This window comes from Orcinus orca, chromosome 2 (assembly GCF_937001465.1).
Source record: "Orcinus orca chromosome 2, mOrcOrc1.1, whole genome shotgun sequence".
Classification (NCBI taxonomy): Eukaryota; Metazoa; Chordata; class Mammalia; order Artiodactyla; family Delphinidae; genus Orcinus; species Orcinus orca.
Window position 1 is genome coordinate 163,547,635 of NC_064560.1, and position 12,147 is coordinate 163,559,781.

General features: G+C 43.3%; 1 protein-coding gene across 1 annotated transcript; it reads right to left on the reverse strand.

Annotated features, from left to right (window-relative positions):
• Positions 1-377: 377 nt before the first annotated feature.
• GPHB5 (glycoprotein hormone subunit beta 5) lies at positions 378-9,275 on the reverse strand. Its single transcript, XM_004262113.3, has 2 exons — positions 5,337-9,275; positions 378-952 (listed from the first exon to the last, which is right to left on the reverse strand). Exons 1-2 carry the CDS (start codon positions 5,595-5,597, stop codon positions 764-766), a joined length of 450 nt encoding a protein of 149 aa, XP_004262161.2. The 5' UTR covers positions 5,598-9,275; the 3' UTR covers positions 378-763.
• Between the last annotated feature and the right edge of the window lie 2,872 nt (positions 9,276-12,147).

Genomic DNA, 12,147 nt, shown 5'->3' on the forward strand with positions numbered 1-12,147 from the left:
CATGAGTTTAGTTTCGTGAGGTTTTTTTTTTTTAAGTGTATATGATAGCTCTGATTACATATTTTTTTCTGAGTTTTTTTATTCACAAAGGGTTCTCTTTATAAGGATCTTAAAGGGACCTTGGGAATTTTGCTTGGGAAAAGAATCACCCAAATCCAGACACCTTTCCGTTTGAGCCTCTATCGTCCTCCCTTTTTTAATCTGAGCAGTCTCTATTCCTTGTGTCGGTAATTGCTCAGTTAAAAGGAAAAGAAAGTATTTTCTCTAAGGGAGCTTGCACCTGGATTTTCTTGGAGGCCATAAGGACTAAAACATTGGTTTTATTAATTTCTGGCGCTTTAATCATAAATCCAGCTGGAGACCCGTCATTACCTAAGACATGAGAATTTAAAGTCTTTCTAGGCCCGTCTCCTAATTATGCCCAATGCATTTAAAACATTGGCTTATTAAAAATCCAAATTGGAGGAGGGTTGTGATATATGAATTATGTTCTGAGAGTCAAGGTAAAGAAAAATTAATTTGCAGTGTGTGGACCAGAGAAATTATCTTAGCGAAGGCACAAATGTTGTTTTGCATTTTTAGCATAAGTATGCTGCCTCGGCCTTGCGCCTGAGGGTGGGTCAGGGAGACAGGTAACCTCCTCCACAAGTAGGGTCGAAATTAAACAGTCCTTGAGTGCAGGGGGTATAGCTGCTTGTGCTGCCCGTGCAGGTGGGTCCGTGAGGCCGCAGGCCGCCAGCTGTGTTCTGAGGGTCGGCCAGCTTCAGATGGTCTCACACTCCGTGGTGGCAGTGGAGCAGGCCCCACAGTCACAGCGGACAGCCACGGGGTAGGTGTAGAAGGGGTCGACTCCCGGGGCACAGTTGGGCAGCTTGACCGTCACCTGTTTTGTCTCATTGTAGGTACAGACTCGATGATGGGCTTCAATGTAGGGGGGTTCCAGAATGGGCTTCTGTCCCCACAGGTAGAAAACAGAAAACCCATTAGAACATAGCATCGTGTTTCATTTTCTTGACCATTTATCACTATCAGAGACTAGCTTGTTATTCGTTTCTTTACTTGTTAATATGTTTCCTCCCAGTAGAAAGCAAATTCCTGAAAGCAGGAAGGTGGTTTTGTTCACTCACGTATCCCGAACTGCCAGAAGAGCCCATGGCACAGAGTAGGTACTAAATAAATACTTAGCAAATGAATAGTCTTGATCATTGCAAAAGCCTTCTAACTGGTCCCCTCACTTCTTCTTTTACCCCCTATAGTCTATTTATGACAGGGCAGCCCCAAGAGATCCTTTTAAAATGTAAGATCCTATCTCCCCTCTGCTCAAAGCCTCTATGATTTCCTATCTCATTGGGAGCAAAAGTCAAAGATCTTACAATCACCCTCAAGACCCTACATCATCTTCCCTGCACCTTCACCTCTGACATGTCCCCAGTGACCCCGTCTTGCTGGCTTCCTCACTCTGCTCGAGCCGCAACAGTCTCCTGCTTTTTCCCCAAACCCACCAGGAACAGTGCCACCCCAGGACCTTTGCCCTTGCTAGTCCCTCTGCCTGGAACGCTCTTCTCCCTTGTGATTCACTCCTTCTTCGACCTTAGGTTTTTGTTCAAACGTCACCCTCCCAGGAAAGCCTTTTCTGACCGTCCTATTTAAAGTTGCCAAGTTTCCCCTCCCACGCTGCCACTTCCTCTCCCTCTTCCTGCTTTATCTTTCTCCATAGCACTTGTCAACACCCTGTGACATATTATGCGTTTTATTTAGTTGTGTTGTATTTTTCCCACTCTAGAAAGAAAACTGCATTAAGACAAGGATTTTTGCCCGTTTTACTCACTGCTGTGCCTCTACTCCCTAGAGATACCTGGCACCCTGGAGGTTCTCAACAACTAACTATTCGTTGAATCAGTGAAAGAAAACAGAGCAAGGCAGGTTCCTGAATGCCCTGTGCGCTGGTTCTGATAACCGAGGGATTCCCTTCCTTCCTTCACCTTTTAGAAATTGTGCATCCAAAGTTCATTTTGATAAACAGAGCATACAGATCAGGAAACCAGCACAAAGTAGCAGTTAAAATCTCAAACCCTGCAGTCAGAGCCACTGAGCTTGAATCCCTGTTCTGCCACTTGCTGGAGACCTTGGAAAATCCACTTAACTTCTTGAAGCCTCAGATTCCTCAACTGTGAAACAAAATACCTACCTCCCAGCCTTGTTGTGGAGATAAGGTAAGATGGTGTATGTAATACCTGCCGAGCACCAAGTCAGTGTTCAGTAAATGTAATCTATTGTTCTTATCAGAGCAATTATTAGAGTAAGGAAGTATTCAATAATAATACGAATAACAACGAACAAGCTTTCAGAGGACAACAGCTACACTTGTCCTGGGCAAATGAAATATGTTTAATGGAGGCCCAGGATGAAGTTCTTACATGCATCTCATGGAAATAATGGCTTTGCCTCTGTCAAGGACCATGTAGAAGAGTTGAACTCAATATGCACTTCTTCCTCCTATTTCTCAGGTAACATTTTACCCTTTCTCAGTTCGCTCTATGTCCTCTTACCCTCAGTAATCTGGAATCCCGGGCAGCATTGCCAGATAAAATACAGGATGCCCAGTAAAATTTGAATATCAAATAAACAACTATTTTTTTTAGTATAAGTATGTCCCAAATATTGCATGGGACAGACTTATATCAAAAAGAAAATAACAGTTGTTTATGTGACATTCAAATTTAAGTGGCCTCCTGGCTTGGTTTGGTTGGGCTTTTTGCTAACTCTGGTAACCCTAAACCCAGATCAGGAACAAAGGCTATTTTCAGCAATAGTTCCACCTTCAAAGTAAATCCAGCCACTTTGTCGTCATGAACACCCTTATTTTCAGACAGGCTTCCCAGTTAAATTACCAAAAATAAGTGCTTTGTATCTCAGAAACTTTCAGATTGTGGGGAAACTAAATTTCATTCTTTTATTTATTTTCTAGATGTCACCTCCCTTTTCAGAGCACAGTAAAGGCATAAATAAAAGCTTGCTGACATTAAGGAGAATCTCGCTCTTTCACAGTCTCAGTGCTTCCATTTCTCCAGTGAGAGCAGAGTCCCTAACCTCCTGCGGGTGACCATTACCCAATTAAAGCCGTTCACTGATTTATAAGGGCAAGAGAAGATGGGGTGAATTAAGGGGAAATGGTAACTTGAGATTTTGGCCCACAGAGAGCTCCCAATAGCCTGACACAGCTGTGAGCAGGGGAAGGCACAGCCAGACCACGCCCTGAATACAAGAAAGTTTCCCGCATAAGTCTGATGTCACGTGACAGCCACAGTATCTGCAACAACCGAATTTTCATCTCACTGTTAGGTCTCAAGCCCCCAAATGATGGGAAAAAAATGAAGCGAGCTTGGTGGGGTCATTTCATTTAAGTTAGAGGTTTCACCACCATAATCCAATTCCAATCCCGGGGCCATAATTTTATCCAAGTGACAGCAGGTTGCTCTCTGAGTCCCTGAATAGAAGGACGCTTTTCCTAATGGCAGTGTCTTCTCATGGCGCTTGTGGGCTTCTAAGTTGGCTCAGTTAGGCGAGAGGATGCGTGACTCCAGGAGGGGATCCATCCCTTATAGTTCAACATTTACCGAATGCCTTGTTTGTACATGTCATTTGACAAGAGCTGTGAAAGGCACAAGAATGAACCTCTACCCTTGAAAAACTTAAAACCTACTGTGGGGAGTGGGGAGGAAGTAAGACAAAAAGTAGACGATGGACATGGGCTGAGCAGAGAGTCAGAAAAGGCTTAGGGGAGTGGGCACTGGAGACAGGCACCGAGGAATAAACACGAGCAGGAATATGAGAAAAGGACCAAAAGTATGATTTCATGAGGAGCTTTGAATAAAACCTTTAAAATCCAGTCTCTTCGCAGACGTAGAGAATGGACTTGAGGACACGGGGAGGGGGAAGGGTAAGCTGGGATGAAGTGAGAGAGCGGCATGGACATATATACACTCCCAAATGAAAAATAGATAGCTAGTGGGAAGCAGCCGCATAGCACAGGGAGATCAGCTCTGTGCTTTGTGACCACCGAGAGGGGTGGGATAGGGAGGGTGGGAGGGAGACACAAGAGGGAGGGGATATGGGGGTATACATATGCATATAGCTGATTCACTTTGTTATACAGCAGAAACTAACACACCATTGTAAAACAACTATACTCCAATAAAGATGTTTAAAAAAAACAAAGAGGGCTTCCCTGGTGGTGCAGTGGTTGAGGGTCTGCCTGCCGATGCGGGGGTCCAGGAAGATACCACATGCCGCGGAGCGGCTGGGCCCGTGAGCCATGGCCGCTGAGCCTGCGTGTCCGGAGCCTGTGCTCCACAACGGGAGAGACCACAGTGGTGAGAGGCCCTCGTACCGCAAAAAAAAAAAAAATCCAATCTCTTAGGCAGAACTAAGAATATGTGTAGTCACTGGGGAAATAGGCAGACGCCATACTGCTGAGGACCTTAAAAGTTGGTTATTGAATTTGCAGTACTTGGTGGTCATTAACAGTCTTTGGAGTCAGGGTGACAAAATCAGATCTAGTGCTTCACTAGGAGCCAACTCCAGCCCTAGTGGGAAGAGGTGTGATCTGATGGGATGCTGAAAGGCCCTGTTTCTCCTCACACCTCAAACATCTCCTCCTCTCAGCCCAGTAGGGTTCTAATTTTGAGATTTTTATCCCATTTTAAATGTATTGTCTCTTAAAAAGCTGGATATAATAGTATATGAAGGGCCTTAACGGATCTGTCAGTGATAATCCCTGAAGGGCCCCAGGAATTACTCTAGGGGGTGGGAAGAGAGTAGGGCTGTGGATGAGGCACTGAAGGAGGGGCTGAGGACCCGCCCTCGCCTGCTATTTAGCTCAGGGCCTCTGTCGGTAACTGGCTGGCTTTTTCACTGGTGGAGGAATACAGGGAAGAGTTTGGGTTACAAGCTTGCACCAAGAATTTACTCCGAACTTTCCACCGACCCCCTACATGACTGCAGTCAGCCACCAATTGAATTCTTCCATGTCATCTATAAAATGGGTGGAAAGATAGCACATCTTGACCTCCCAGAGATGATTCCCCAATAGACAACCCTGTGTCAATCAAATTATTAATTTTATCAATGCTTTGTTAGATGGGCAGTATCTTGTTTTTTTCAGATTATTTTTGGAGGATACCATGTAGCTGTTTTGTGTGTGTTTGTTTGTTTGATCCACAGGAAAAGGTAGATACCCCAGCTCTAACTCATTTGATTAAAAAGTGAATACTTAAGAACCAGGCCAAGGGACTGACCCTGAAGGCATTGCCACCTAGGCCTGTCTTGGGACTCACCTCCCAGGTTTCACAGCGGCCCCAGCAGGCATCCGTGGTGATCCGAAGGCCCTTGCAGCCGGGCTTCTTGGCCAGGAAAGTAAACTCTCTCACCGCACAGCCCACAAACGTGTGCAGGTTCCCGCCGGAGGTGCTGAGGACACAGCCGCAGCCAGCCAGGAGGAGGAGGGCCGCAGGGCCAAGGAAGAGGTATGCCAGCCTCATACTGTTCCCCGAGAGGGAGAGGAAAGAGAGTTTATTAACAGATCCAGCTGCCTCCATGGGACTGCCATCAATGTGCTGGTCGCTATCAAAGGGACATCGCTCTTAGCATTTCAGGAGAAATGAGCCAAGAAATTGTAAGTGCCCACAGACTCCAACACAAATGCCCAGCGTTTCCTCCAAGTGGCTCCAATATGGATTCCACGGACCCACTGAGCTCACTAGACATCCAACCCTCCAAGGGCATCCTCAGGCTTTTCCTTATAGCATTCCACCTGCTGGACTTGACTTGTGGGTGAAAGAAGTTTGTCCCAATCGTCTCTTCAAAATGAGCACAGATTATGAGTAACACCAAAAGTAATGCATATCCTAACATAATACAGGGATAGACACAAATTCTTATTCAGATCAGGGTATTTGGAATTATGTTACATGCTTTGCTCACAATTATATTTCCAACATCATGGATGGGGAATGGAGGGCGGAGATAAATAAACAATAATTGTATGCCCCATACGTATTGCTACTAACCCAACCCACCACAAAACTTGGATATGCAGATGTGAATCCTCACACCTGACTTGGTGGCCATTCATAAGAATGTGTCCTACTTGCTACAAATTCCCTCTGGACTAACCTCCACTCTAATAGGCGCCTCGTAGTGAGTGAATTTAAAGCCAAATGATGGAAAGCATCACGGGTATTTAAAACATAACCCCTGTTAACTACCAATCTACTGTCTATCCTCTCTGGGTCTTGGTCATTTCCTGTGCTTTTTCAGGAGCCAGAATCACTCCTTTCATGCTTGGCCCACCAGACGGAACATACCTGGATGTTGAAATGAGGGTGGACACTACACTTATAGAACACCCCCAGTTCATTATGACTTAAAACTGGCTGCAAAGTTATTTATTCCCAAACTGATCTCCCAGTTCCTACTTCTGATCTGTCACCTTAGCAAGGCTATCTGGACTCACCCTCAAGTAGAACGAAGTTACAAGTATGCAGAAGCACTCACCTGATTTTACTGGAGCTGCCTCTTCTTTAAAGCTGAAACCTGCACCCAAGGCTTTGGAAAGTCACGATGAGCGGTACAAGTCTGCTCCGGGTAAATGCCTCTACCCTTTGTTACTGGGCTGCTTGATTGCTCAAATATATAGGAAAGGTCTCGTCAATCAAAACAAAAGGGAGGCAGAGCCTCACAGGAACCGCTAAACACATCAAAGCCTTGGGATATAAAGCCATTCTCTATTTTCCAAAAGTGATTAACTTAAAGGGTGTTGTTCTGTTTCTTAACATCGCCTACTGAAACAGAAAGTTACCTTGGTGGGTGACATAATCCTAGGGAAACAGTCAAAGGTAGTTCACCTGGCTCTGGGAGACCAAGTGCACTGGGGCAAGATGGATTAGATTTTCCTTCGCGGTAACCACAACTTTCCTTCGAAACAGGAGGCAGTCACCAGCAGCTCAGGGCAAACTCTTTTTCCTTTCACTCACAACACATTTCAATAGATTGAAAGATAACAAAACAATAATTCTTCCTGGAGAGAACATGGGATCGCTAACTGAAAGGATGGAAATCACAGTGAGAAGAAACATTTGAATGTCTTAAAATGAGTTAAGGATTAGATCATATCAATAACACTTTAAAATGAATCACACAGGAAAAAAATATTAAGATGTTCAACACGATTATCTTCCAGCATGGTACTTAAAAATGACTTTTTTTCTAAGTAGCTTTCAGCATTTTTCACATTTTCTACTTGGGGCAGGCTTTTGTAATAGAAAGTCAAGAATATTGATACTTTAAAAATTAATAAACCAATAAGTATCCATTTGTGCTGCATGTAAGGATATTCAATGCTGTTGTAATGGAACTGTTTCATTTGATTTCAGGTTCTTAAAAGTCTAAACTAAGAATGAAATGGTATTCCTTATGAGTGTGAGATACAGTTTATATTCCAGTCTGCAACTGTAGCATGTAAATGGATGAAAAAACCTCATTGTTCATGGCATTATTCGGGGTGCTCTAAAAAATAAATGAAGCAAACATCATTCTTGCCTTTAGGAGTTTACATATCATAGCTAATAATGACATAGCCCAAGCCATTTAAGATGCACATTAAATAAATAAATGATACAAAATAAAGAAGTTAAAACATTTCTATTTTCTGCAAAGAAAGGTGTTCTTTAAATAAACATGCTACTCATTAAGGGTTTGATTTTTCTTTCAAAACATATAATAACCCTTAGAGAATCTATCACTATACCATCAATAGACCCATCTCTAGGGTCAGATTATTATATATATTTTATAGAAATTGAACTAGGCTTGGAATAAAGGACTTTCTTCAGCCCTTCAGCCTGTGAGTAGCATAACCAGACCTGGGGTACTATAGGGACAGACTGCTTACCTGGTGTGAGAGTCTTAACTTGCTGGGCCAAGAGCTAGCCAACCAGCGGTGGGCTGCCATCCTGACCTGAGACTGTTCAACCCTTTTAGATGAGACCTGAAACTTTCATACCTGTGTCTGCAATGTCACAAGATAAAGAAAGACAACAAAGGGAGGCCAAGAGTACCATTCTTTCACAATCCCCAACTTCCTTATAATGCAGAGCTGTGGCATCCTGACTACTCCCCGTCAGCATTAACTTCATAAGGATGACAACTTACAGTCACTGAGCACCTCCTATGTACCAGACTCCATGGTATCTGCTGTGCTCTGACATATGTTGTCTCTAAATCTTATAACAATTCTGTAAATCAAAGATTAATTAATCTCCTTTTTTCCATTGGGAGAAATGGAGACTCAGTTATTTTCTAAGCTACCTGCCTTCAAAGCCTTTGACAGCACTGAGGATGGCAAATAGGTTTGTTTCATCCCCGTAATCAACTGCAGTCAATTGAAGGTGCCGCCTGGAACACTGTGTTAAGAAAGGCCCTTGGGGCTTCCCTGGTGGCGCAGAGGTTGAGAGTCCGCCTGACAATGCAGGGGACGCGGGTTCGTGCCCCAGTCCGGGAGGATCCCACATGCCGCGGAGCGGCTGGGCCCGTGAGCCATGGCTGCGCGTCCGGAGCCTGTGCTCCGCAATGGGAAAGGCCACAGCAGTGAGAGGCCCGTGTACCGCAAAAAAAAAAAGAAAAGAAAGGCCCTTGAATCCATTCCCAGTGCAGAAGGCTGTGGCCCAGCAACATCATCATGAGTGTAGGAAAGGGGAATGGTATACGGATGCCACCATTTTGCAGTCCGTGCACTGTGCCATGCCACCTGCCTCTCTAGAGGCAGTGAGAGGTTGCTGTGTGATTTCTAAGGCTACTTAAGGCCCTGATACCTGCAGAATATCTCAGGATCTCTGCCACCTTCCTTTCCATTTAGCCTGTATCTGCCACCTTCCCTTCCATTCCTGTTGATGTTCCCACCACTAAAGTCCCTCTCTTGTTGTAGCAAAGATGTGCGCAATGTCTCCAAGCACAGGCCCTAAGGAATCTTCTCTCATCTTGTTCCATTATCTTCACATGGATTCATTGTTACCTTGGAGGATGAGTCACAAGATACAAGTTCACTAGGGGTAAGGAGAGGGGAGAAGGGGCGTAGGAGAGCAATCATCTTGAGGTCTAGGGGAGCGTGAAAACAGAGGAATGAGCTGAGTGTCAGTGCCTTGAAAGGTTGTGGCCTGGTCCAGGGTGGGCAGCCCCAGACAGGGAGGACTAGGGAGTGTACAATCTGTGCAGGAGATGGAGATATTGCAAGAGCCTGGTAGCTCCCTTCCCTGGCCTAGCCATACTGATTCTCAGTGGCACAACTTCTTTCGTGAATGCCTTGGGCAAGTTACTTCTCTCAGCCTCAGTTTCCTCTTCTGCAACATGATGGGGTTGGACCCTATGACTCATAAGGTCCTTCCTAGCACCAGCATTTAAAGGTTTGCAAAACTATTTATGAAGATAACAAGCTGAGGGCAAGTCAGATGGAGAATCCAAAGGTTCATCTTAAAGTCATCTAGATTTGTGTTTGTCTGACTCTGACACCTGCCAGCTTGTGATCTTGGAGTCTCATAACACACTGAGTTTGTTTTCTACAAAACTGAAAATGCCTCCTTCATAGGGTTCATGTGAGCCTCCTACAAAATAATGTCTATAAATTTCTTATCTCAGTGCTTGAGATCTGATAAGCAGGCAATAAATGTTTTACTTTTTTCCCCATCATCATCGTGTGTACCTCTAAGAAAGAAAAATCTGCCAATAAAAAATTATGTCCATTAATTATTAGGCATATCCTGATTTCAAAGGTATTAAATGTGAAAAAAAAAATAGGAGTCTGAAAATACAGGAAGCAAAGTCTTTGGAGGCTAGGAGACCTTCTCAGCATTCTGAAACCAGGAGACATGGGTAGGTACCAACCATGCTTCCCCACAGTCTGTGATGTTTTGAGCTGACACTAAAATTGACACATTTTTAAGTAGGAAAAAAGGTCTGACATATTAGATTTAATTTTTAAGGTCCAAATCTCACACTTCATGGATGCAAACTTTACCACAGTACCAAGTTTTAATATATTAATAAATCGTCATGAATACTCCCAAACAATTTCAGTTCTGCCCAAGGATGGAGTCAAACTAACTGAGCCAACCTCTGTCCCACAGGTACTAAGTGAGGGCCCACAAGAACTCTGCTGTCTGCTGCATCACTTACAATGATCTCTTAAGAGTTGAGAAAAGACATGCGTGCTCTGATACATTTCTCCACGTTGTCCTCTTAGAATTCACAATGCTCTGTCCAAGGACCAAATTAATTAGCATGATGCCTCCTGTAGATGAATGAAAAAGCCACAAATGAAGTTATGTGTTTCAAGGAAGTAAAAGAATTAATGATTTTCTGCAAACAGATACAAGAAAGGTCAGCCTTGGATTTTACAAAGTTGAATTTTGCGTTTAATATCCCTTACTCAGTTGGGAAAAAAACTCTGGGATTACAAACGAAGATGAATGGTGAAGTCCTGAAAGAAATTAATTTTATTGAAAAGTCATTTATTCCTTTGGAAGCACTGGGCATTTGTGGGACAGCTCTTCATTTTATTGATTTAAAGGGGTAACATTTGCCCTAGATGATGGTGCAGTTGCTATGGTAACGTTTTTTTCTAATGAGACTAAAAATAATGAAGTCTGTGTATGATTTACTAAGGCAAGTCAAGCCTTTCTCCACAACTTTCTGAAAGAAGTATCTGTCAGTTGTCACAGATTTATTTCAGATTAAGGGGAACATGGTTTAGGAGCTGAAGTGGAATGTTTTTATTTCCGCCTGACTCTTCCACTTTTGAATGTCATAGATTTGCAGGGCATGGCAGACACATGCCCAATAGAGAGGAACAGAGAGGAGCTTAATGAGTCACAAAGAATCATTCTTTATTTCAAGTGCATCCTGTATTCTCATTGGAATGAGTCCACAAAGCTGCTGGGTCCCCAAATCCTTCATTTGTAATTCCCTAGGCGGTCGCACAGACAAGGCCAAGGTTGTTGTTAGCTAAGCTTTGAAGCAACAGCACCTCATTTGTTAGTTATTGGCTTTGTCCCAGAAAAAGGTTCCTAGGATCACAGCCCCAGAATGCGTGCGTGTGCCTGTGTGCACCAATGCTTATGCTTGAGAGATGGAGCAGGGTGATGGGAGAGTGGAGATAGAGAAGAGGAGAGCTGTTCTACTCTCCAGCGTTCTCATTATATAACTTAACACATATTTATTAAGCTACTACCATGTGCCAGGCACTGTCTAGCACTGAAGTCACTGGGTTCATTAAAAATAAATAAATAAAAAGATGATGTTGAGAGGCATGAAGGTGAAATAGATAATAACTAAGAGTAATGATAGATTTCCTTCCTCCTTCCCTTTCTTTATCTCCTCTTCCTTCCTTCTTTCTGTCCTTCCATATTTTATTGAATGTTACCGTGTGTCAGACACATGCTAAGTACATGTGATGCAAATATGAACAGAGCTAAGAACCTGCCCCCAAAGAGTCAAAAGTCTAGCGAGGGTGATAAATAAACCAACATACATATGGCCCAGATATTGTACTCTTGGGCATTTATCCCAGAGATATGGAAATTTATGTTCCCGTAAAAACCTGTACACATTTTCATGGCAGCTTTTTCATAATAGTCCCAAACTGGAAACAACTCAGGTGTCCTTCAACAGGTGAATGGTTAAACAAACTGTGGTCCATCCATATCATGGAATCCTACACAGCAATAATAGGGAATGAACACACAACAACTCATGAATCTCTGGAGAATCATGGGGAGTGAAAAAGCCAGTCTTAAAAAATTATATACTGTATGATTCCATTTATATAACATTCTTGAAATGACAAGATTCTAGAGATGGAGAACAGACTAGTGGTTGCCAGTGGTCAAGGAGACCCAGAGATAGGAAGGAAGTGGGTGTGGTTACAAGGGGCAAATGTAGGATTTTTGTGATGATAGAAATGTTCTGCTCTTGACCGTGGTGGTAAATAAATGAACAAAACATGTAATAAAACTGCATAGATTAAATATACACACATACATAGATATAAGTAAACTGAGTAAATGTAAACAAGATGGGTGATTATATCAATGTCAA